Here is a 26,812-nt window from a genome sequence, read left to right on the forward strand (position 1 = left end):
ACATTAAGATCTACATTCATAGTAAGATTCTAACAGAGCCAGAAGTTAAAAAAAGATGAACAGAGCCTGGGCCAACGCATTCTTATCATTCTGTGATCATTCATATCATATCTGTAATCAGTAGCAGTATTACTGCTGATTACTGTGCGCATGCAGTAGAGTTTGATTACATTTTTAGTGGGACAGGAGGCTGTTTGTGCCTCTTCCCTTCAGCTGGCACCAGCATTAGCATAACCACTCAGTGGGCTGCATTGGGGCACCAACCATCAATTAATCATTACCTGTTCATGGGATTCCTTCTCAGGCAGAGCAGTTCCCTGGACTGGCTGACCATGCAACCTCCCAAACACAAGTGCAGCAGAAAGAGAAGGACAGGGATGTTTAGCCCAGAACAGCAGAAGGAATGTGGCCTGGCCCCTCTGGCAGCACTGTGGACTTAGATCAGACTCAAACAGTCCCCCCCAAAATTATAAATCAGGAGATGCTGAATGCCTTTCCTTTGTTACCATTTACAGTGCCTTGCCAAATCGGCCAGTGTTTTGGAGCATTTATGGACAGACAGGTCCTCACTCTGAGAAACAGCACCATTTTTTTTGTGGGGTAATATTGTCCATAATGCTCTAAATCATTTCTAGATAAAATCTCAGTGTATCAAGCTGAGGCTCGAATCCTGATGTCCTCAAATCAGACTGCTCTTGACTCCTGCAGTAATGGAATTTTGTTTTTCTACCTGGTTCCTTCCTTTGACTCCTGTCTGGGTTCTGAGGGCAAATGTGAAATTAATGCAGTGGTCTGACTGCCTTTTTCAGATTCTTCTTTGTGCATTTCGTGAGAAACGAAAGGGAAAAAGATATCCTTTTTTCATGCTCAAAGCTGATGCTATGAAACTAAAGTTAGCATTAAAAAAGGTACACCAAAAAAAAAAACACACCCAGCACCAATTCAAATCTCATTATATTGTACTCCCTGCTGCAGTTGGCAGGGATTAGAGATATTAGATTCGGAGGCAATCTAAAGTAACTGCCTTTGTCCTTGAACAGATGATGGTGATCTTATCCTCACTACAAGCTCGGTAGGTGAATCTTCTATTTCACAGCCGAAATAGAAACCCCTAGGATTCCTGGAATTTGGGGCAAGCCTTGCTGCTCTCAGTATTCCAAACATTTGTTAAGCAAGTATTAAATAGCGTGGCAGGTAGTTTGTTAAGACCGTTACTGTCTCCTGATACTGGCAGTGTTTTTGTGCTCCCCTGCTTGCCTACCTGTCTTTATCCATCTCTTACAGTCTTACTATAGAGATTTCTAGAGATGTAGCAAAATGCGTCTTATGTGCTTGCAAGGTATTTTACACAATGAGGTTGTTCTGCTTGTAGCATCCCAAGACCCTGTTACAGCCCCAGAAATAAAGATTGGCCTCTGAAAATTCTGTTAATAATTTATGCTTCATTGTGCACCATGTACTTGTTATTGTAAGATGGCCCTAAACCACTGTGTTGAGGATACAGATGCTGCAGAGAGGGAGCATTTACACTCCAGACAGAATCAAAAGGTGGGCACACAGCAGGTCTCACATGCATGGCAGTCCTGCCCCTGTGCAGGATTTACCACATTACCCTCCTGAGGTGCAAGGGGTCACTCAGTGGGCCTGCAAAGAGTCTCAAAGCTTCAGTCTAATGCAAGCCTTGGAGACAGGACAGAAACTGTCTGGAGGAAGTAGAGAGAGAAAGAAGGACGTAAAAAAGGTTTCAGTTTGTTCAGGTTGTGGGGACAAAGAAGATTGAAAGGCAAAGGCTTTCCCAGAACACTTTTCTTCAACTTGTCAAGCACTGGTCAGAAACAATTCACAAACTCACCCATGGTTTCAAAGTGAAGGCTGATGATTTTTCCCTTCTCCCTGCTAAACTCTATCCAGCCTTTTGGCCATGGAGTCAGGCTCCTTTTTACCTTCCTTTCCCTAGCCCTAAGAAACTTGTGTTACCCTTTGCCTGAGGACCCCAGGAGCCTTCACCTTGGGTTCCACAATAAGCTGGTCATGAACCTTGGGCCTGTTCCTGTGAAGGGAGGCCAAGAGGTGTCCAAAGCTTGGATGTCCTCCTGGGCAAACGCTCAAGTTCTTTGGCCATTGTGCAAATAGAGACCTCTACTGCTGCCCTTAGAAAATGCCCTAGCAGCATGCCCTGAGAGGTCATAGAATCATTAAGGTTGGAAAAGACCACTAAGAGCCCCAAGCCCAAGCCCAACCCACTCCACCATGCCAACTGACCGCGTCCCTCAGTGCCACATCTCCACGGTTCTGGAACATCTCCAGGGATGGTGACTCCACCACCTCCCTGGGCAGCCTGTGCCAGTGCATCACCACTCTTTCTGGTGGAAAACAGAGCTACCTAATGGGAGTACTTGTATTCCCTAACTCCAAGCACCTATGTTAGACACTGGGCAGAATCTTACGTGTGAATTTCTATCTGAAAATGGTTCTCTTCATAAATCTTCATACATATGGGACAGATCTATGTAGCCATGTCTTAGGACAGCCTTCTGTTTCCTCCCAGCTATCCCATGTTCAGCATGTGGAGGTGATTAATAACTTAAACAGGCACTTAAGTTCCCTCTCCAGCTAATGTAGGTAGGAATGAGTTTTTTGGACTGGGTCATTGTAGAGTGGTTCAGGTGACAAACATGTTTCTCTCCTGTGTTCAGCTTCTGTTTTCTCCCAACAGGAAGGCAGTCAAGGCAACTTTAGTTCTTCTGCCTCTGCTAGGCATCACATACATGCTTTTCTTCGTTAACCCTGGTGAAGATGACATTTCCCAAATTGTCTTCATCTATTTCAATTCATTTCTGCAGTCTTTTCAGGTAGGAGGATAATTTTATATTTGAGTGTTGGCTACTGCTTAAAGGATCTTTAGTGTTTTTCAACCATGAATCTTATGGCAATGAATTGTATGGTACACAAGTAAAGCTGAAAAGAGCTCAGCTTTGTTATTTATGCTTACTTAATAGGTATATACAGCATATCTAATGGAGTGGAGATCTCCCAGGTGTGTTCCAGAGGGATTCACCTCCTTTATCAGCACTATATTCACTCTATAGCTACAGCCCCATCTAAAATCAGCAGAGAGATAATGTTTCATCCCATCATAAATTGCTTGAGAGAGGATGATGAATCATGCTTCCAAATTGCCTCTCTCTTCACAGATTGAGCTGAGATTTAAGCTAGATGTTCCCAAAACAAAGGGAAACAGCTCCTGCCTGTTGGGCATACTTGATTAAGACACTAGCTATGTCTTAAATATTACCCAGCCTCCCACTCCAGCTCTCCTGCAGTTGTGCGTATACTCAGCATCAGATTGTACCAACTCTATGAGTAGTTGTACTCTAGCTCCTCCTTTCACTGAATGTTATAGGATTTCTGCCAGTATGTAAAACACAGTGGAAGGTGAGTAATTGCCCCAGCTTTCTGAATCTGGCAAAAAAAAATACCATAAAAGAAGCAAAGTGACTGAGATCATTGAATTATGCTTGGCCACTTACCTCTGCTTAGGCGTGCGCTATAACTTTGCTTCTGCTTGAAGATCCTCTCGGTCTGGAGTGGGATTATGTTTGCTATTAATATTATACTTTTGATAACTACAGGAACAAACACTCTGATGCCCAGGATATCAATCCAAATATACAGCACAGGGGCTGTAAAGCCAAATCTAAGGCTCTGGAAACCAAAACTTTTGAGCTTTGGATTACTGAATTTACTGATTGCATGTTTGGCTTTGAGGCACAGAGCATCCTACCAGAAATTGAAAATCAAAGAGAAAAGTGACATTTTTAATCAATGAACAAAGGAACTTCAGACCTTTCCAGTGAACCAATACACATTTTTCATTCCCTAAAATTAATTGTATTGCTCAGTGTCTCAAAAACTGCTACACTGCTTGTCTTATTGTTAGCATTACAAAGGCATATGTAAGAAAGGATGCATGATGAATCTCTCCTTTATGGTGAGTCCATTGCTGAAAGCAGAATAAATGGGACTCTGCTCACAGGTATAAAAATGGAAGCGTCATCATGTTGTCATCTAAGCTTATATTACAGTCATTACAATGTTTGTAGTCATTAGAGAGGTGTAGTAGGTGCAGTCAATGGATTTCTCAGAGCACTTCAACTCACTTGAATGTATGCAACCTAAAAGATGCACTTGCCCCCACAAGAGCATCTGAGGCTGTATGACACCCTCGGTGGTATGCAAGAAATCCGTATTGACCTGGCAGCCATGACATGGGACCTGTGAAGGGCTCTGCCATTTTGGGGAGGCAGCTGGAAGCTGGAGAAAGGCTTTAGCACAACTGTATTGGTAATTTGCTCTATCAGTGTCTGGGTTGTAGCTCTCATGTTTGAACAGTGTGCTGCAAGGCACCTGGAATTTTCTCATGAAATTATAGGGTAAAGATTTTGTCAGGCTGTAAGTGGATGACGTCTACAAGGTTATGTTTATGCTCAGGATGATACCAGGATAAAATGCAGTCCCCAGTTCTGCGTGTTAAAATACCTAATCATTGACTGTTTTCTGTTCTTTCCAGGGTTTCTTTGTGTCAGTATTTTACTGCTTCCTGAACGGTGAGGTAAGTAGTGCTCTGCTGTCAGTGCAATTAGTTCTTGGGAGGTGGAACCTAGTTCAATGCTTGCTTATACAACATGAGATGTTTTAACATGGGGTTGTACTCCCATCAGTCTGTTCTTCTTGGAGAACATTCTGTTAACGTGCATCTGAATTTCCCAACTCTCTTAGTGAGCGTCCTTTGTTCACAAAGCTTTATCCCATTCAGCTCCAACTGGGAGGCAAGGGCAGAGGAAAATAAATATTCTCAGATTATATATTTTTTCCTCATTTCAAGACTTCTTCGAATTTTCTCAGTAATTCCAAATGTGATTTCTGGGCATAAATAAGCATTACTTCTCATCTGGGCTCTTGTTAAGGGTACACTACAGGTGACCCATTTTTCTAATGGGCATGCCATGCTGAGTTGGGTGAGTTTTTCTCTGAGGTTCTTTCTCTCTGAATGAACTATACATGCTGTACTCAAAGAAGAGGGTTGGGAACAGGGTCACTGTGCTACTTTGGATTACTTTTGGGGACTAATACGCATGTAAGAAATGTTTCACTAATACCTCTTAATGTTTGACTTACACCCCAAAGTGTGAGAGAATCACATTTTTTTTCCCTGTCTAATTTATCTGCATTAAAACATCTTCTTTGAGCAGTTAAAGTTTGGGCCTTTTGCAGAAGTTAATTTCATTTCTTAGCTACTCCTGCTGTGTCAGTATATATTATATAGGTGCTGGTTTTTTGTTTCATTGTGGGCTCCCTGTGTGGCAGTATGAGAAAGAATGGGCATGTCTTCTCACCCAGATGCTTTCAACTTTTTCTATTATATTTTTCCAATTCTCAGCCATTGGAGCACCAATATTTTGGGTTGGTTTTGTTTGGGTTTTTTTTTTTGGTTTTTTTTTTTTGGACTAGAACTAGGACCAGGAGGAAATTCATACCAGGATTTCACTCTTTTGGCTGTTCTTGGATTCTTTCTACTGTCCTGAAGTGGGAGAAATAGCTCCTTCACTGCAGCAGTCTGAAGTTCTCTGTCTAAGACCATGAGCCCACTTCCCATCTCTTATAACTTTAGGAAGTTGAGACATAATCAAGCATGTTGAAAGGCAGGATGAATTATTTACGTTCTTTCTCTATGCCTTGATAGCAACCTAGTAGCAGATCTGGAAGGATTTCTATACCAGTGATTTTCCCAGTTATCTCACACTACCATTGCAATTTATATTTTTCACTTCTTTGGTAGTCAGTTCAAGGTTAAGACACCCAACTTGAGTGACTTGAGGCTTGATTCATTTCCCCAAATATGGGTATCTAGTGCCACTTGAGAGGTTGTCAAGTATTTGAGGCATCCACATGGCTCTGCCATATGTGAGAAGGAAGTCTGTGCCTTCTAGGTGGGCAGTGGGAAACCAAAGGGGATACAATGAGGTTTCTATGCAACTACTTCCAGGCAGTCAGTACAATCTCTTTCTTATCACCATAGTCTACGACAGATTTGCTCACTTTAGCAGTTCTGGACTTTAGTGACAGTGTGGACTAGCTCTCTAGTGACTCTAATGCTTGCCTAGATATTTGGCTCACATGTAGACACCTACAAACAGCTGAATTTGTGAGCTAAATCTTCCCTGTATCCATATGCTTACATCTAATGTGCAAATTCCAGTTGACTGGCTAAACCACTATATCTGCTTTTCTGAGATATAACTTAAGGCTAAGTACCCTAAATATTGCAGCATTTTCTCTTTCAAAAGAGTAAAAGGACTTTGGACTCATCTTATGGTACTACAGGTATGATTATAAAGTATCATAAGCATTTGAAAGGGTGAAGTTACCTACTCTGTTCTAGCTTCAGATCTGCAAAGCTTAGAAACAAGTAGAAAATTCAATGAAATTTCAGAGACTTTTGAGTTTCTAGGGCCTCTGCCCAGAAAAAGATTGTATCTTATAGTACAGTTATAAAACCTCTCGCTTGTGATAGCGCCTATCCTCCCCAGATCTCCACACACTCATAAAGCATTCTAAAAATGGATTCTGTCTCCCACATCACATTCTGAAGGCCACATCCCATCCCATGGCAAAACCTTGCAATGATGCTGTGTCTTACCTCCTTGTGAAGGGAAAGGCCTTTGAAGTGCCAGCCAAAGGCACAGATGAGGGCCTTGGTTGGTGGCATAGCAAAAGTGCATTTCCTTATTGTTAACTTCCATATCTCAGCAGTGAAAGTCATATTGATTTACTGCATTGATTTGCAGTGCTTTAAGTGTTCCTCAAATATCTGCTATGAAAAAGTCTGTATTTCTCAGTCCATGTGAGTGGCATCATGTTGGAAAACAAGTACCAAAATGTCATCTGCATTCTCCTGACTTCAGTTGCTCGCAGGCAGCCATCCCTAGTAGGAGTGGCAATGAATGGAATGCCACTCCATCCCCCAGCACCACAAGTAAAAATCCACAGCAGATTTTGCTCACTGAATAGTTAATTGCATAATCTGATGAATGCCGTGCTACAAAGACTTTTGTTGGAGAAGTGAATCTGTGTAAAAATCCATACGGAATTGTGACTGCAGAACTTTCATAAATTTCCCCCTTATAGATCACCATGAAATCGTTATAAATATCACTGAAGCCTTGATGAATTATCATCTCTTCAATCAGCCTGGTATTCCTGTCTGTGTGATAGATGGGCTGATGATTTGCTTTCTCAGAAGTTTATAAATACTTCAAGTTCTCCAGTTACGACAGACTTGGGTGCTTTAAATGCATGTAATAGTCTTTAACAAGTTATTCAGCCCACACAATGACTGTCCTACTCTCAATTATGACATGAGCAAAAGGATAGAAAATACATTTATTTGAAGCTTTAATAATGCTGCGATCTTAGCTGCATCTCTGCCATTTCGTGTTTGACACTGATTTGCCAGTATCTGCCTATAGTAGAGCTAATAACCATTGGCAGTAGAACTCACAAAATATGGATCACAGATGACACCAAAGTTTCTGTCTTTTTTTGTGTCAATATTCTACCTGTTAAATTTGGCAAAAGAAAAAACAGAAAAGACTTTTTGCTGTGCAACACCTTGTAGCTTCCCTAGATTTAAACCAATGTGTCCTTTATGACTTAGAGCAGAAATTTGTTTCTTCTCCTATGAGCTCTTTTGCCCCAGATCAGAGACATGACACAGATGTACTACTTGAGTAATTCTAATTTCCTAGTGGAAAAGGCACCTCCAGCACTCCAGCTGAAGATGGTACATATGTAATACAAGATTTCATCATAAAAGGTCTTGGTCTTGATTTTGCAGCGCTTTGTTCTGCAGTGGGATCACTGGAGGGAAAAATAAACACAAACTATTAAATTGAACTCCATGCAAAAAATTTCAAATGGGGCAAATCTATTTCTTTATGCTTTGAGATGGGCACTGGACCTGGGAGTACAAACATCTTTCTATCTTTCAATTCCACAACAAGTTTCAGACCAGATGTGGAGGGAGTGTGTAGTCATTCAAGCCTCCTAATGGGAGATAAGACTCTTCAGATTGAGATAGAGATGTTTTTGAGATTTCCAGATGTTATGAAACATTACATCATGAAAAAAGATGTATGCATTTACAATACATATCACTAAAAGAATGAACGTTCTGGGCTCTTCTTTTCAATTACTTCAAAAATCAGAATGCTCCTCAGAAACCTCCCCATCAATTCACAGATCTCAATACTGAATTCAGTTTTACATCGTATGGTATTGTTGCCATGAAGCTACACTGAATGGAACACACTTCTGCAGAACACTGGACAAATTTTATTACAGTTCACTGAAAAATATTTAGAATGTTTGAGTTGATGGAATTTATTCTATCTAGCGCATTTTGCTTGTAACAATATAATAGTGTACAAGCAGTGTTATACTTCCACGTTATTTCATCTTTATGTAAGTAGGGATGAGAGTATAGATCTATAAAAATCGCTACATCATCTCTTCAGCCTCTGCAGTGCAAGCTAGTGAATTCATCCGGTAACTGATAGCGTGTGTTTAATTAAAGTCTTTCCAAGGGATGTGTAGTGTGGGAAGAATCTCATGTGGCACATCTTATTTTTCTGACAATAATCTGGAGAAATGAACGTTGAAAGAAAACACCACCTCCTATCAAGGTCGCAGCCAGATCTGAAGTTGAAAAAAGGCTCAGTGAAGGTTCTAGACATACATGGAGTATCCTTAGAGTTGCTTGCTTCTTATGATATGAAATCCAGGAAAAATATTTGTTATAACTTCATTACCAAAAGAAGCTCAGTTAGGAAGCCTAACAACTGGTCAATGAGGATGGTTTAATTGGGCTTTCCATAGGAGAGCATTGGGGAAGCCATAGTGATGCTCTGTAGCAATTTAATCACTGTTCATCTCTAGGCTCACTGCTCATCTGGGGGTTCTTTGTACTTTTGTCTCCAGGCTTTAAGTTCATTAGTACACAGCTTCTGCTCACAAGCAGCATTTCTATTATCTTATTAATTGATTTCAGATAAAATATCTTTAGAGGAAATGGGTCTTCCCCCCAGCTCTCTTTCCAATGTGGTATCCAGACCTCCTTGCTAGCAATGATTTTCTGTGAAAGAGAAAAGAGAGGTATAAGAGTCAATTGTTATGTTTCGTATTCCAAATATATCTGTCTGTAGGGTTGTGTTAGCCTTGGTCTTATAGCTGCTGTTGGTTGCAGTCTGAAGAGGAGGAGATCAGATCTCAGATGCTTCACCTTCCCCCAAAAAGGAAATAAAGTATTTCTGGTCAGCCACTGGTAACCCTTCAGAGGAGTGAGAACTTCACGATAGGCCCTGTTACCTCAGCAAAGGCATGATGGAGACAAGAGGATTAAAGGGGAAGGATGCTTGCCTCCAGAGAATACCTAATTGTTGCTCTATGCAATTTCCAGTAACCATTAGTGTTGACTCCTGAGAAAGTTCTGTAATCCTTGGAAAACCTAGCAACCATAATAGGAGATAATAACACTGTACCATAACAAGATGCTTAGGAGTGGAGGTGGTGATGTGTTAAAATGACCCACATTTATAAAGTGCTTGATGAATGGATAGACAGAGAAGTTCCCACTATCAAACTGAATGATGGAAATAAGGGAAATCCTGATGAAACGTTGTGGGAACAAAATCTTACTGAGGATGTGTAAGCACTTGAAGAGAGGTCAAGAGGTATTTTGAGATGTTTATCTTTGGATGTATTCAAAATGACTGGGTAAGGCCCTGGCAAAATTTTAAAACTGAATGTAAGTTCTGTGCTGGCCTCGCTTTGATCGTAGTGTTAAACCAGAAACCTTCTGAGGTTAATTATTCTATAATTCATGAATCCTATATCTGTAATAAGGTGGATGTCCTTTATCTCCAACCACTCCTGGTAGGGTGCAGAACTAGCAAGGGCTGTGTCACAAATTATCCTGCAAAGAGTGAATTCTCAGCTCAACCAGATTTTAGTATTATCCGGTCAAAATCAATAATCAGTTATAAATTAACATTTAAGAAAGTAAGCGGTTATTCCTAGAGAGGAATAGAAGTTGTTACTTTATTAGATGGCACTGTAAATTATTCTTACAACTAGATGCAAAGCAAGGCTAACTATGTTTATTTATTTATTTTATATATTGACCCTTTACCCAGGCACCATCTGTCTCTCAAAATCTGTTAAGCTCAAAGTGGCTTACTTTGATCTGATCATCTTGGGAGGCTATTCATTATCATAGCCAGCTATGAATCATGACCTAAATGGTTAGTCATCCACCTGCCCATCAATCTAAGCAGACTTCACATTAATCATTCCCAACCCAAAGGACACGCATTAAGCGTTCCTTTAAATTGCTGAATAAATATGAATATGGGGGCGGACTAGAGGGCTAAAATTTAATTCCATCTTCCACAGTTATTGCTTCTTCAGCAAAGGGGACCAACAGCATCGATATAAGTACTACTGCTAAATGTCCCTGAGGATGACTGGTCAATATAAAGTCAACTGAAGGAATATGGCCTTCCCTTTGGGACCTTAAGGCCACAGTTCACTTCAAGACCGCAGTCTCCTCCCTGTATCCATCTCCTCACCCAGGTGTGTTCTGGTAGAAATTCAACTTCACTGAAAATCACCTATGACTCCAGTAGGTCTCCTCAGACTGGTGTCCCACAAGACAGAGAAGTATGAGCCAAAGTATGGGGAAGGATAGGAACTCATCTGAAGATCCTTCCACGCCATACTTTCCTTTATCTGTTGTCATGACAGTGACACCAGAGCACTCCACAACAAAATTGCATAGGTGTGGCTTGGGTTGATAGCATTAATGGCCTTCCCCTCAAGTGTCTGGTTCTACTTTTTAGCAATCCCTTTGAGGCCCAGAGAAAGGGAGCAGCGTTTACCTCCTGCACAAAACGAGCGATAAATCTTTTCAACTAGTCAGAACTTTGATATCTTCTTGAACTGCTGTATGCATTAAAAAGAAATCACATTGTTGTGATCTTTAGAAATTAACTTCAGTGTCCCAATCTGGCAGGTGCTGTAGAAGTATAACCCTGTTACTAGAATGTACAGAAATGCTGCTAAAAATTCTTGGAAAAAAGAAAAATAGAGTTGCAAACTACTTAAACTGCATAATTTTGAGGGAGAAACTTTGGTACATAAAATAGCAGTGTGATGATGGCTATTTGAAGGAAAAAAGGGTCTTCCTTTTTGTGGAAAATGACAGGATTCATTACCATGTTTCCTTTGAGTTTTGCAGACTGTTTTGACTACATCCCCTCCATACCCTATACACTGGCAATGGCTTCTTCACTGAGGTGTTTGGCTCCTTTGCTTTTTGTCTGTTGGTAATATGGCCATCTTTGGCATGAGCGTTTGGCTCTACTGGGAACCTTGAAAAGCCATGCCGATAGGGTAAGAGATTACTGTACAGCATAGGTATAGTTGATCAGTTATTGATCACAATTGTATAAAAACTCACTCCTGTCTCTCTGAGAGCATTAGTATTTCACATCAGCAGATCCCCAGGTCTGTCAGTCCGGTGGGGCCTACATTTAGGCTGATCTGTTTCTTTGCTTCCATTCAGGATTGCTCTTAATCTTTACAGGGATCTTGATAACCTTGACCCACAGGCTTTTTCACAGCATTTGCTGTTAAGGCTTTCTAGATTTTATGCACTCCTCCCCTGAGGAACACCCTAGCTGTCTGGAAATCTTTCAAGATTTCATGTAAGGCATCACCTTACTATCTGTTCTAACATGTAATGGATGGAATTTATTATCCTAACATTGCACATATATTGCATACAGATCTGCAGGTAAGCTGATCACCCTCAACAGCGTTTATAGGCAGTAATTCACCCAGATGAGGTTAGAATTCATCTGACCCATTTTAGTTGTCTCTTTTAATAAACTGTTGCCAATATCTCATGGCTTCTCCTGATTGTGTCTCTGCTGGATACAGGCAGAGAGGCCAGGACTTTAGGAACTCCCTGTAAGTGGATTCCACTTCAGGATCAGACACAACAAGACAGAGGAGTGCCCTGAAGTTTAAAATCTGCATAGCCATTTTCCTTTTCATAGAATCATAGAATGACTTGAGTTGGAAGAGACCTCAGAGATCATCTAGTTCCAACCCCCTGCCATGGGCAGGGTTGCCACCCACTAGATCAGGCACTTTTGTTCCTGTGGACGTTGCTTGAAAGTGGTCGTTCCTCATCCATCGCTAATAATAATAGTGAATAAATCTTTATCAGCTTTTCCACAGTTTGCACCATCATTTGCAGCCAAAGATAACAAGTCCAGGGTTATTTTCCATTTACTTCCAAGTGCAGAATAAGGATCTGAAGCGTGGCACAAAGCTGCTCAAATTCACTACTGAAACCCATTTTCATGGTGCAAAAATTGGTCTGTTTCAAAGCCCATTGAGTGCTCTGTGAACTCTTTTCATTTATTCCGTTTGCCTTTGGATCAGGATCAGGTTTTCATGGAGCAAAAGGGCTGCATATGAACAAAATACAAATATAATTAAGGTTATACAGCCACAGACTACTGAGCGGTATGATTTCAGTATTCAGAGAGTGACTGTTGTCCCTCTGCCCCCACCTGCTGACTTCTGTGTGTGAGGTATGTCCTCTGGGGACAGAGTATGGAGGTGTCCCAGTAGTCTTCCTTCCAGCTTCCATTATTACAACAACTCCTTTAATCCTATTCTTGTTATCAGAGCCTTCCTTTTAATCTACGTTACTACTCTTCTATTTCAGTGTTGTGTCAAGAAGCCCCACGTGAATAGGCCTCTTTGTTCTGAGCACTGTGTAAATGGTTCAAGCTATCTTCCTCTCTGCTAACAGGGCTTGACATTTCTTCCAAAACTGATTTTTAATGTCACTTAAGGCTCCTTCCTCAACACATTTGTAAGTGATGTCTTCAAGGAATTAGCCAGCAGCTAGCGTATAGCACAAAAAACGGCAATGCTAAGTTGATGTCAATTTTATTGAAAGCAAAGCATGTTTTCATCCTTTTCTCCATCTCGTTGTTCTTTTTGTTCTTCTAATGAGAGGATCTTAGCAATTTTTTCAGACCAGGTGTGAATTTTAGTGATTTTCATATGAGAACTCCTCAGTTGCATGACCCAGCCATTACTCTCTGACATCTGTCTTTCCATCACCCGAATTCTTTCTCTTCGCTGTCCAAAAGCAAGCCCACAGGGAACAGTGCCCACACTCTGTAGGCACAAATATGATGGTAAATCTGATTTGACCATGCATTCAGGAACTGTGATTGTTCATAGCAGGCAAAATGCAGAGAGATTTAAAGTAGTTACAAGGGCATAACTATTTGCAAGATAAGAGAGTCAAACAGAATTGAGCTGTTTGCTGAGCAGCGTGGAGAAACTTTGCCCAAGCAACTAAAGGTACACAGGGATGAAGCTTATAATTTTATTTACAAGGCTGCTTGATAAGCTTTAGGCATTAATGATAATCTGTATACTTCTTTTGAATACTATTGGCTAATGCTGTTAATTTTGGGTCATGGAGATGCTAGTGCTGACTCTGGGATTTGGTACTGACTTTACAAATGCTTAATGAACTGGAGTAGTGCCTCTCACAGTTAACAACCGGCTTTGAAGATGCTACTTTGCTTTATCTTTTTATACTCTTCATCTCTCCCTGTGTAATAGCTTTTTTTTCATTTTTTTTAACATGTTATTACAGCAGTCACAGGCATTTTTCTTTTTTCTTTTCTGACTTGAAGTTAAGCAATCATTTTGTCTCTGAGTTCAGTTGTAAGAGGTAAATTTGAGCTTAACCATTTCTGCTTCTGCTTTGTTCACATCCTAATTGCAGTGAATTATTCTCTCATTAAAAAATAGTTTTCACTCAGCCTTGTAAGTGCAGAGTGTATTTTCATGTGCCCAGACCATTAGGAATGGCTCCAGCTGTACAAGACAGCACTTTTGTTACTACTTTTAATCCCTTCTCAAAGTTCATAAGCAAACCGTATCATAAATGGCATTCAGACAACTGCTTGTTTAGACTCACGTCTTTATCTCCAGGTTTCTCTTTATGACTTGATTGGTTTGAAGCTCAAATGATAAATCTAATCTGGCTTCTCTGGCTGAGTAAGTACCTGTTCACACAAGTTGCTCAGAAACACAAAAGCCCATGAAGTCGCTTCTCCTTTCCTTGGCCCCATGAAATGCTCCTGGAGGAGCACCTCCTTGAAGGACTTAAGTGGGTCCCAGGCTCTCTGTACAAGGGTGAATTTCACTCCTACAGAACGGGAAAAAAAACTTTTCTAACAAGATCTCAGTATTTGGTGGCATCTGGGGAGAAATGAGCATTCCAGAGCCAACATCCCTCTGCAGACATTCTTCACAGGACATTTTCAAGACATTAGTTACCTCATGACACTTTACACATTACTTGTAGCATTTGCCTTTGGTCCCCAACATCTAGCTAAGCTAGTTTTGCACTCAGTGGAGCAAGTTGGACTGATTTAATTCCCCATATCTATGACACCCCCTTTGGGGGAACATCTTTCTGCACTTTCTACAGTGAAGGCATAAATAATTGGCCAAGACTAAGTATCAAGCTTCCAGATGATATGCATCCCCCTGGCATTTTCACGAGATACGTATTTGCTCTTTGGTATATATTATACACTCCCTCAAATTCAGAAGCAGAAAGAAGTACCCCATTGCCACTCCAGGTAGAACAAAGTAAGCAGCACAGCTCACACAGAACCAAGAAAGTAACCAAAGAAAGAGAACCTCGGGTCCTTTTTGCCCAGTCTGCACCTTCTAGAAGGACTCTGGCAGGAAATCCACGTTTCCAGCTTCAGGATTCCCCTGACAAGGCACCTAAGGGTGCAACTGCAAAACTGTTTCCAAGACTGATACTTGCCATACAAAAAATGAAGTGTATTTCATCCTTACGGGTCCCTTCCAATTGGAGATATTCTATGATTCTATGATACACAGACAAAGCTGGGGATGAGGGGTCCGAGTTTGTAAGTGCTACAGGCAGTGCTTAGGTACAAGTCTCTGAAGGCCCACCAGGAAATGGGAGGATTGAAATCATCTGAGAGATGGAGTGCGGATCCTGCCTTCTTATGCCATGCTTACAGACTGTATGTTTTAACCATCAGGTCGTCCAACATTCCTGTTCATCTGAGACACCTCATACTCACAGTCCGGGGTTTGAGTGGGAAATTCTCTTCTACTTGAGCTCATCAGCTCATTTGAGCACCCATTACAAACAGCATGTTGGAGCTGGTCTGAGGTGGGTCAGGTAGGCTTCACGCTGCACCTGAAGACAGGACACAAGCTTTAAAATAAAGGGAGGAATCATAGAATCATACAATCACCAAGGTTGGAAAAGACCTTCAAGATCATCCAGTCCAACCTATCACCCATCCACCATGTTTCAATACCATCTTCCCTGCAGACCCAGTGGTGATTAAGGATTCATCCAGGATGGATCTACTTCAGTGAGGTGCTCTGCAATGAGAAGTGTCACTATGGGTTTTTCACAGGCTGCGCAAGCTCACCTCAGGCCTTGTATAGTTTCCATGGTAGCAGAACCATGTTGAGGTCTACTCTATGACAACATCCCTGCTATTAATACCCAAGCTTTAGCCTGCCAGTGGTGAAAAGAGGATAAGAGCACTCCTTAAATTTTAAGGGATGCCGTGAAGATAAGTACTTTAAAGATGGGAAAACATTCAGAGCAAGATATCAATATTGTCTAAATTTAGCTAAATTTATAATCCAGACATCTAAAGTAGAGCTAGTTGTCTAGACTCACTTTATAACTAATGAAAAGAACTATGTATTTTTCATCTTATCACAGTATCTACCTTACTTTGGATGTTGGCTTTAGGAGAAGATGAATAATGACTTTTGATCATATTGAGTGGTTCTCTCCTGGTCAGGAAGAGAATTGGGGGTTGGTAGCTGAAGTATAATGCCTACATTGTATTATTTATAATTCCATCTTCTCAACAATGTGTTTTTGGCAAAGGAAGGCCTGGCTTGATATAGAGCTTGAATTGGTACTAAAAATATTCTTCCTTCAAAGCTGACTAGATTTCAGGTTGGCAGCAGAATGTCAATGCCCTTTCCAAGCATTATAACTATAATTACCTGTCCAAGAAGCTGGGCTCAGATTCATCTCACCTAATTTTGAAGACTTAGCTGGCTGCTTAGGTTAGGTTAGGTCTGAATCGCTCTCAAGACTCTACAGTAAACAGAGATCAACAGGAATATCCAGAAACTGGTCTAACTACTTTATTTCAGGTTCTAACTTTGAGTCTCCAGTGCTCTGCAGATAAAAGGTTGCATTTGGCGTTAGGAGTTATTTCCAGCCTTTTCTCCCGCTGTATTTTAGGCAAGGATTCCTGTTGCTTGTCTCTTGCCTGTATACATACATATTTCAGCTAGAGGCCCTGGGCTCCCTCTACGATCTATGCAAAAGTATGCACTTAGGATTTGTCTGACCTGTTATAAGTATTTGCTTAAGGTTGATGCTTCCATTGATTGCAGAGTATCATCTCCCCACTATACAGGGAGCCCACAGGCTCAGGTATGTCTGCACTGTAGATGCCAACATTCAGTTAGATCATCTGGGATTCTCCATCATATACAAGGAAAGCGAAGACAGCAACCTGTGACAGGTCTCTCTAAGACATCCATGAGGAGCATGCATTTTGAGGGCTTGATTTAACTCTATAAGCTCAGACACATATTGCCATTTGAGTATTCTCCACTCTGGAGTATTTGCGACACCAGATGTGAGACGTAAGGTTTGAGAAACCCACTTTCCTCAGAGCACAGTACTCAGGAGAGTATCGACTGAACTAGATGCACATGTGTAGGAATCTGAATCAAGCCCCGTGTTTCCATGGCTCAACAGCTGTCACCATTTTTCTGGACACCTGATTATTCCAAGTGTTCACATCCTTTCCTTTTTTTTTTTTTTTTTTCCCCACCAGGTCCGTTCTGCTGCCAGGAAAAGATGGCACCGCTGGCAGGACCATCACTCGCTCCGAGTGCGCGTGGCACGTGCCATGTCCATCCCCACGTCCCCAACACGGATCAGCTTCCATAGCATCAAACAGACCGCAGCTGTGTGATACGCCCTGCCCATAGATGCACCACCTGGTGGCCTTCAGGGTTCTTTCTTCAGTCTCCCCAGACCCCTTTCTTCAGACTTTCTTCCTTTACTCTGCACTGCGCTTTTTCGCAATGAGGTGCCCATCATATTTTTTGTGGACTCTCATCTCCCGTGGTCATGATGCTGCTTTAAGACAACCTGGAAGAAGCCTCTTGGAGTAAGGGGTGGCAAAGCAGATTCAAAGAAGGGATTTAACACTGACTGCACCTGGTGGAAGTTGGCAGCACAGTCTAAAACAGCACAGTGGCAGGAACAGTAAATGTTCTATTTTTTTTGTTTTTTTTCCTCCCGTATTGTGGTGAACAAAACTATTTTTGACACACTGCCCATCTCACCCTGTACATTGGTTCCCAATGATTTCCACAGATTTCGTGTGTAGATAGCCCATCTCATTGTTGGTTCTTTGTAAAAGTTTCTTCTTTGCAAGAAAAAGAGTATCTGAGAAATGCTGTGAAGAATCCGAATTTATCTACCTTCCCCATTTCTCCCTTTGATAGACTGGGAGTTGGCCAGGGCATCACTGGACTGTTATACACGGGGTGTTTTGCCTTGCAAGAACCATGCCCCGTTCATGCATAAAATTCTGAAAAGGACAGCAGTATCTCTAGATGGCTCTATAAAGTATCCTTAACCCTCTCACTCCCATGTTTTCCACACAATGTAAGTAGCCTTTGGGAAGTGTTTGGTTTTAGCTAAGGGGATTGGGCTGGGGAAGGACAGCAGAACATGATTTCTGGGTTTAAAAAACAGAGAAGGGAAGCACTGTAAAAAACAATCAACCATGAGAAGAGGATGTTTGCATTATGAAGATAGTGCTATATGCTGCACAAAGATTATCTATTCAGCATTTTGAACTAGAGCAGTTGTATCTACTAGGCTTTTTATGTGATGTTCGAAAATACTGTATATTTTCAATAATAAACACTACTCTGGGTTGGTTTCAATAAAACCAGACATCATTTTCTTTACTCTGGGAAGAAAAAGGAGCTCTGACTACCTGTAGACTTGAAATTGGTCTTGTAACTGAGATGAAAAAAGAAATCCTGTTTGATAATAAGCCAGTGAGAAGAACAACTTCAGGATAATATCTGAGCAATCCAGGGACCAGAACTGGAACCGAAGAGTTGCCAGATCTGACCCTGGATGCTGTTGGTCATGCCTCTTTTCTCATGTGGTGTGGCTAAAGAAATAAGTCTTATCCAGACTCTATGAGCTGAACAACCCAAACTTTAGCAGGAGTGCAGTAATCAATGTAGCTGACCTCAAATCCGTATTATCCAGACCAAACCCAGACGTCTGGCACCTGAAGAAGTGAACTAATGTCTCTATCAATAGACACTCAGCTTCCACAAGGTCCTTCAGAGCTTAGTCATTAACCTCACAGTAAACCACTGGAACGTATCAGTGCTAAATTGCTGAGGGCACAAACCTTGTACCAGTCTTCCCAGGGCTGTTTCTAGGATGCCTTATTTTCACACATAATAAATACTCACCCAGCATTTAACATCAGCACATAGATGAAGACGCCTTCAAGCAACCGCATGGCTGCCCAGTGAGGGTGCTCCATCTCCATCTCTTGGCATTTTCAGCACCCAGCTGGATAAAGCTCCTAGCAGCCAAGTCTGCAGCCATAACTGAGCCTACCGTGAGCAGGACGTTGGGCTAAAGACCTCCTGAAATCCCTTGTACCCTGAATTATTCTCATCCTAGCTGTACTACTGTTAAATGCCAAAGAGAATGAACATGAGCATGCTTTATCTGCTGTATTTCTTTCAGGTGCACCTCAGGTGGGCTTGGAAATATGCTCATGCTCTGTCTTCAAAAGAAGCTTCTTCCATTGCTTTCTCCTGGTAAGGGTGCAAAGATGAATCAAGACCCATGTGCGTTAGGCAAGACTCTCTCCCCGATATTGCGATACCTTTCATTCCCCTGTCTCCCTTCAACAAAATAATCATTCAGCACACAGATTTGGGATGATTCAGGTGTGCCTTCTGGATCAGCAGGAGAACTCTCAGCTGTGCCAGGAAAATGGCTGTGGATATGATGGAATGACAAACTCTGTGTGTGTTTGTGTACCTGTGCATGCGTGGGTATATGTACGAGTGCGAGTGAGTGAATGTTATGTCTGTGTACATGAACAGAAGCGGAAACGTTACATCAGATTTACAGCATATTGTTCGGGAAGAAAAGGAGGTTTCTTGGTTTCAGTGAGTTATTATGGGAATGAGCATCCGTGAACGCTGAAGTACTTGAAACAGAATTCATAAGAGCTCTTCCAGGAAAAAGCTTGCAGTGCTGAGTGTTGCAGATAACACACATGCCAAATGCCCTGTGAGAGCAAGTGTAAGCTTACTTTGAATCTGGACTAATTGCTTCTTTCTGGTGCTCTTTAAGTCTTTCCACCCCCCTTTGCAGCTCGTGGTGGAGAGGACATACTGTGTCCTCCTGACTGTGGCCTCTGGGAGTCAGCGATGCTGCACTGCAGTTCCATGGGTGCGAGGCTGTCGGCTGCGGGATTGTGTTTGGTACTGAGGAGTCCCTCTGGAGATTTGTGTCAGGTGGCAAACGCCATTTGGAGTGCATGGCACGTGGCGGCCTTGTCTGACGTCTTTTAGTTCCAGACTGAGCTCCAGCCCCCAGGAGGTGCCGGTAAAAACCCTCTGCATCTGGCACAGATGGTCGTTAAGCATCGATGTCAGCCGTTCCGGGCGAGCACACGCAGGCCGTGCTGGCCACCAGATCACAGCAGAGAGGTTTTCAAAGGTCAAAGTGCCAAAAAAGAACAAAACGAAGACCTGCCATTCTGAACAGACCCCCAGCGAGCCTGGGAGCACTCTGTTGGGTGACGAGGAAGAGAGAGAGGCATGAGACCATTCTGTGAGACCATGCCTGTACAGGGGGAGATGGAAGGATGTGCTTCCAGGGCACCGAGATCAGTGTGGCTTAAGAAGCAGAGGGAGAAAGAAGGAACCACTGCTTTCTGCAGAGTGGCTCTGTGGTCAGGTGAAGATGTTGAGGTCTCAAGCAAACAGGCAGTGTCCCCTGGAGAAGGTCTGAAGGATGAACACAGCAAATAGGCAGTGTCCTCTAGAGGAGTCTTCCTGGAGTGGAAAAAGCGCCAGGGGCTCTGAGCAGCAGCCATGCCAAAGCTCCTCTTCAGCTTACAGAGAAGTTAACCCTCTTCAGCACTCCCAGCATCCCAGCATAGCAGGTATGAGAGAAGGAGGTTTGGGACAGCCTTTTGCTGCCCCACATGTTCTGTACTGCAAACAGAAGTTCTCTTCTTTGGACAGTCACCGTAGACTTTCCTTTTAGTTCATGGAGTGAAGCAAGAACTTTGGAGATCATGCTCCTGAGTTCCCCACCCAGAAAGTGGCATTTACCCATGCAGAAAGAATGTTGTAGGTTCACGAGTATGAAAACTTCACAGAAATCCTTCAGATTTTCGTAGATTAGTTCATTTTCTTCCTTTTCTCCTTTAATGCGGAACAGCTGGAAGATAGCTGGCATCTCAGGAGAAACTTCTGGAAAACAAAGCACGCCTACAAATTGTGGACTGACGGCAAAATATGTGGTTAAAAACAAAAAGTAAGCACGTTGGAATTATTACTGTGTTGAAGTATACATCAGTTCCTTAAATTTCTCCACGTGCTAATGAATGTAGCAGGAGGAAAACGCTTCCGATTAGAATATTTAGTATAATTGCTGGAGTGACTTTCAACTACGAAAAGCCAGAGCTTTAAAAAAGAACTCCTAAAACTTTAATGAGTTCCCCAGATGCTAACGAGCAGGCCAGCTTCCATTAAAGGTATCTGTGCTCAGCTGTCTCTGAAGGCTGCAAAATGAACCCCTGGCCCTTCTGACACATCTCGCCTCGGCGCTCCCAGGCTGCACGGGGCCATGTCAGAGGCTGAACCCATTAATTGCACTCTGGATGTTGGTGTGTGCCAAATGAGTGATTTCGTCTTCTGGGGGAGAAAACTGACAAATTATAAAGCTGCTGGCAAGGTCATATGAAACGGCAACAACACTCTGCAGGGATGCTTTCTTCAGAGTCTGGTAGTGTTTTCTTGGCATGGCTGTTAATGAGCTGCCTGATCCAGGCTGAGCAGGGAGCAGAGCTAACCTGGCTCATCCCAGTGCTGACCAGCCACATGCAGCCTGAGAGCACATTTAGATGGTAGCGACTTCTGAATGTCCTTCAGCTGTCTTGCCTGTGATTTAGGAGCTGACTCAGTTTGACCTTGGCCATGCTCTTGGGCTGCTCGCTTACTGCTCAGCTAAGGGACCCACTGCTCCACAGCCCTGTCCATCCTTGGGTCCTGAATCATTAGCTAATCCTCTCCGGAGTCTGAAGCAGGGATTGTTTCTCCCTAGTACAAGGCTAAGGCAGCATCTTAGCCAACTCAGCAGCAGCGCACAACCAAGGCAGTAAGGAGCCCTGGGTCGGCCTGAGTGCTGCCCGGCTCCAGTTTTGTTCATGGGATCTGCTGATTGCTGTGATTTCATACCTCACAGGCACCCCTGCCAATCTCCTCTCCTTGCCTGGTAGCCAGGCTGGGAATTGCTCCATTCTCGGTGTGTGCATGTATTTCAGACAAGCCATCAAGTCTTGAACAGCCTATCTTCACTGAAAAGATTATACATCATTTTGGGAGAAGAAAAGTAACAGACAAAACACAACTCCACCAACTAGTCATCTTGTCCTGTGTTGCCACAGTAGCAACACTCGAGGGAAAGTCAGAGTTCACTCTGAATAGCTCATGATGCCTTTTCTTGGCCCCCAGTTTGTTTGCATGTATATATAGAAGAACACATTTTTTATAATCCTGTTGCTTACTGAAGAAGATGTCTTGTGGCTAGAGGATGACTCACAGACCGAGAAACTCTCAGAAAGCAAATAAGTGCTATATTGGGAATAGGACCCCTGTGCACTCTCTGCACCACTTCTGTAGACTTTTGGTGTCACTCCAAGGAAGGTTCTTTCCTTTTTTCCTTTATTAGCTTCTTCCTGCATTTGTCTAGCTGAGCACTTAGAAGTTCTCTGGCACACAGACCTCCGTTGGTGGATGTCCACAGAACATCCAGCACCTCATGCAACGTGGGCTCTTTTTCCAATGTGCAATACCGAAATAGAAAAGAATATAATAATCTGAGAGGTGTACAATGCACATCTGAAACCTGGCGTACAATTCCGGGTCGGAGCTGTGACTTATCACAGACAGCAGAGGTGTGAGTCGTATACACTGTGCTAACGACAAGCCCTGCTAGAAGTGGTTGCCGAACACACTGTCACCCATAAATCATGCTCTTTTTTATTTCTGCGAGTAGGCTTTTATTTTCTCTCTTCAGATTTTTCTGTAGGCAGTATGTTCGTTTTGCAAGAGCCGGTATGTGCAGGTGGTACCGCTTATATATCCAGATCCGTCCCCGAATCAGTTTGGGTGTCCGAACCAGAACAACATGACATTTTCCCAGTAGCTAGCAAATTTGGGTCTCATTCCCAAAAGGGAATCTCACAGGAACTGAGGCTATTCACAGTACTGGGTTAAATCAGGCAATAATTTTGGCTGAAGGAAAACAGGTTGTTCAAAAGGCTAGTGACTAAGGACTGTGTTTCACAGGTCGGTGTGAAAGCACTGGTTTGTCATTGTAAAAAATTAAATTATTTTAAGTTTGACCAAAATTTAGAGAGGGAGAGAGAAAGGATTTTCAAAACGACTCATGTAAAATCAACAGGAAATTCACTGCCTGGTGCTTGTATTTGTGGGTTAGCAGAGAAGGCTGAGATTACTTCTGCAAATGTCTGCAGACTTAATCCTTGCATCAATGCCTTTCAAAATGGACTTGTGGAAATAGGAAATGATTACTGCTCTTTCCTTTCTGCCTTAGACATCGGAGATGAAAACTGTTCAACAAGTTTCACGGTCAGTCTGATTTCCATGCATTGCCTGTTCCCAGCAGGATGCTTCGTGCTGGCTTTCCTGAGAGGTCAGCAGCCTATGGAGGAGACATCTACCACTGCAGTGGCCATGACTCTTACCTCCAAAACCTGCCCAACCAGCATGTGTCAAAATGTTTTTCAAGAAGAGAGTAGATGTGGCACTGAGGGACATGTTAGAGGGCATGGTGGGGATGGGTTGGGGCTGGACTAGAGGTCTTAGAGGTTTTTTCCGACCTTTATGATTCTATGAAAACACAGACCTATTTCAGAATCCGAAAGCTGCATCAGCTTTGGACATACAGAGAGATGCTTGGCTTATACAGCTCCATAGTAGGACAGTGTCTTTTGTTAGAACCATTGGCACCATTGGAAAATGTAAATAAGCTTTGGTCACATAATTCCTCCTTCATCACGTACTATACAGTGTGGTTTTATTTGTCTTACACTCACATTTCACTAGAGAAACATGGCATTTAGCTTTTACAGAGTCCCTCTCCTCCTGCCTCCTACCAGACAGCACCTAGCACACTTTCTCCTTAATATTCCAAGATTTTTTCTCCTAGGTTTTGCTATTTGTTGTCATCAGACATTGTCTTTCTCCATGGGAACTGAGGAGCTTGATAAAAGCATGTCCTGCCCAAGCTGCTCATTCAAACTTAGAAAGCAAAAACCACTACCAAAGGGAAGAGAACATGTAGAGAGCTGGAAGATCTGGCTTGAAATGGGCGGTATCCAGTTAGCAGCTGTCCATTCCATTCTGCTGCTCTAAACCCTCTTCTGTCCAGAAGCAGAGCTTAATTGGAATACCAGAATAGACTGCTGTGATCTGAATTACAAACACAGGGATGGGTTGTTGTCCACCTGGCAAAATGGACTAAAAGCAAACAGGGGCTGTTCACCTGAACCTTGAGCTGTACCTCAAGCAATGCGCTGCTCAGAGAGCTGGATGGGGCCCAGAGTCCCTGCGAGATGCAATGCTAGGATGGGGAATTGCCCTAATTCTCTCAGTGCTCTGCCCTACAAGTCATTCCCACGTGTTTTGGTGGATGCTTTTGGCCTCACCTTCACTTGGGGTTATGGCTGTGAGAAACTGTGACAAGTTTCCCTTCCTGTACATAGCCTGCTAGCTTCAGTATGTGGCAAATGCTGAATGGGCTGAAGGCATAGGGAACTCCATGGCAAGTATGGAGTGATCGTCGTGGAGTGATGTTCTTATGGTGGTCATGGGCAGCTCCTTACTGTGCAAGGAAAGTTAGTTGCCTGGGATACGTAGCAGGGGACAATGACACAAACATCCAGTGCCATTACCAGTGAAGCTGCTCAAAGGTTGTGATTCATATTTATATTTTCTCATTGTAGAACTTTTATGATTATTCTCCTTGCATGTTTTCCATGCTCACTGGTAAATACCCGCGACTAGCAGTATGTCTCCGTAAGTATGCTGTCCTCAGGCAAGACTCCACCTTGTTAACAGCAGCTTGCTTGCTCACCCTCATTCATTTCCCCTACTCAGTGTAGGTAGGTTTCCAAAGCATTTTTGCTTTTGTCAGCATTGACAAATATTGGGAAGTTGCTTGCGAAGCAATAAAGGCACAATGTTGCATAAAGCATTTCATCAAAGTTGCCGGCTTCAGAAATCTTCCAGGAAGGTTGTAGTTCCTCTCCTGCTGAACCCACATAGGCAGAGATGTGAAATGAAACAGATTCAATCTGCCACCCCCTCCGCTGTACTCCTAAGGACTGAAAGGAAAGCCTCAAGCTTGTGCAGACCTCAACCTCATCAAGCGACTCCTTCAATAAATCAGCCCTTCCCACACGTTCTGAAATTATATTAGCTCCTAGCCACAAGACATTTATGATTCATACAGGACAGGCTCCTTGGGAAATGATTACAAGCAGTCCCATCTGCAGCATAACACCGAAAGCCTGTGCAGTCAAAGGCAATTAAAAAACAGATACATCAGAGCTCCCAAAACGTGTTTCAGCAAGAAAGGATCACATGTTTTTCCTTTGTCAGTGACTCATCAGCACCATTTTGCGTGGTGTTATTTATTGGTTATTCTGTACAAAATAACAACCCAAACAATCAAACTGTCTCAACATACTGTTTACAATTTGTTGGAAAGACAGTGTCTGTGCATCCCTTGAGAATCTCATATATCCTACCTGTGCCATGCTGAAAGAAACATATCTTTTTCTTGGTCTAGGTCAACGTCTGTCTCCAGAACCATGTGAAAGACTCGTGCTGTCCACGTGTAGGTGTTGGCCATTGGGTGACCCTACACTGATGTTGGCCATTGAGTGACGATAGTCCTGCTTGGCCATAAGAGGAGTTTGACTCATAGACACCTGCGTGTACAAAGATACATCTTTGGAGGTACATCTAGAAGCTGGTTGACTTACCTATGTATAGCTGCCAGGGGCACCTGAGGTGGCCTGTGATGTCTGAAACATCCTCAGGGGTGTCAGGATGAGAAACCAGAGGCTGAGTGGGTCTCCAAAAGCAATAGACACCAGTAGGTGAATCATTTGTTTAGGGCTTTTCTGTATCACGAGTACTACATGACACTATCATTTTGTGTCAAGCCAAAGGAAACCACTTTGTATTTATTTAAGCTCTCTTGTACCTTCTGCTCTTCATTTGCAGCTGAGATGATTTGATTACCCTGAATTAGTCACCCAATTTTCTTCCCTTTGTCATGTCCTAAATGAAGACTTCTGTTCATTTTGTTCTTTCATCGCAGCTTTGGACGGCACCGGGGAAAGGAGAGGGAAAGCCCACAGGGTTATGTCTCATCGTGCCGTGACAACTAAACCAGGATGGTGCAGCAAGCAGAGACCAGCACATGCGAACTCAGACGTGGGCTCAGTGCTGGCTTGGGCTTCATCTCATGAGACAGCAGTGTCAGGGGAGGGGACAGGGGCACGGTGTTACTTTAGTAGACAAGTTTGAAGGTAATGTCTCCCGTGAAGATCAAGATGGAGACAAGACAATGCCTCGTCTCCAGCAGCCCGAAGGCATGTCACCAGCATGGGCTCAGCAGCTGCAGGTGGGACCTGGCTCCATCTGCCTGGTTTGGGGAGCCAGGAGCCTGCATACAGCTCCCACTGAGGCTATCAGCAAGGACACTGTGGACGTTTCCTCTTGGGTGACACTGTACGAGACCCCAGAGGTCTCACTGCCACATGTACTCATGGTATGTCCTCCACGAGGCTCCCATTTCTCCTGCACCCATCCATTGCCCATTGTCCCCACTCACTGCATTTCCCTTGCTAGAAGCCAGAAGCCCATTCTCTAATGTGTAGGACAGTCTCTGCCCTGCTGTGCTTGTTCCCCAGGAGCCAGCAAAGAATATTTCAGCAGTAGCATCATTACTGTTCCTCATTCACAGTTCAGAGTGAAGAACGAAGTGAACATCAAAACACTTCCACTGGGAAGCAACAACCCTCACATCTGACCTCCTGTCATGTTCATTATCTCCCATTCTCTACATTTAAATTCCAGACCATGCAGCAAGTACACTGAACATAATATTTTACTTACTTTCATAAAGGCTTCACGCACATAATACCCTTTCTGCATTACATCTCTTGTG

At 42.9% G+C, this 26,812-nt stretch overlaps 1 protein-coding gene and 1 long non-coding RNA gene across 6 annotated transcripts in view; one reads left to right on the forward strand and one right to left on the reverse strand.

Annotated features, from left to right (window-relative positions):
• Window positions 1-18,215, forward strand: part of CRHR2 (corticotropin releasing hormone receptor 2) — a 138,069-nt gene extending 119,854 nt beyond the window's left edge. For all 3 annotated transcript variants that reach the window (XM_021388439.1, XM_021388441.1, XM_021388440.1), the window contains 3 exons: window positions 2,717-2,852; window positions 4,571-4,612; window positions 17,091-18,215. In XM_021388439.1, coding sequence (XP_021244114.1) covers window positions 2,717-2,852; window positions 4,571-4,612; window positions 17,091-17,231 — 319 coding nt within the window. In that variant the 3' untranslated portion in view covers window positions 17,232-18,215. The remainder of the gene's footprint in view (window positions 1-2,716; window positions 2,853-4,570; window positions 4,613-17,090) is intronic.
• Window positions 8,303-15,765, reverse strand: LOC110394531. 3 transcript variants are annotated; one of them, XR_002435694.1, is made up of 4 exons: window positions 15,531-15,765; window positions 15,288-15,406; window positions 14,226-14,368; window positions 13,071-13,320 (listed from the first exon to the last, which is right to left on the reverse strand). It is a non-coding gene; the product is annotated as an uncharacterized LOC110394531 (long non-coding RNA). The 3 variants fall into 3 exon arrangements; XR_002435695.1 differs by lacking the exons at window positions 13,071-13,320; window positions 14,226-14,368 and adding an exon at window positions 8,303-9,193 and having other exon boundaries at window positions 15,531-15,763; XR_002435696.1 differs by lacking the exon at window positions 14,226-14,368 and having other exon boundaries at window positions 15,531-15,764.

This window comes from Numida meleagris, chromosome 2 (assembly GCF_002078875.1).
Source record: "Numida meleagris isolate 19003 breed g44 Domestic line chromosome 2, NumMel1.0, whole genome shotgun sequence".
In the NCBI taxonomy this organism is placed as follows: domain Eukaryota; kingdom Metazoa; phylum Chordata; class Aves; order Galliformes; family Numididae; genus Numida; species Numida meleagris.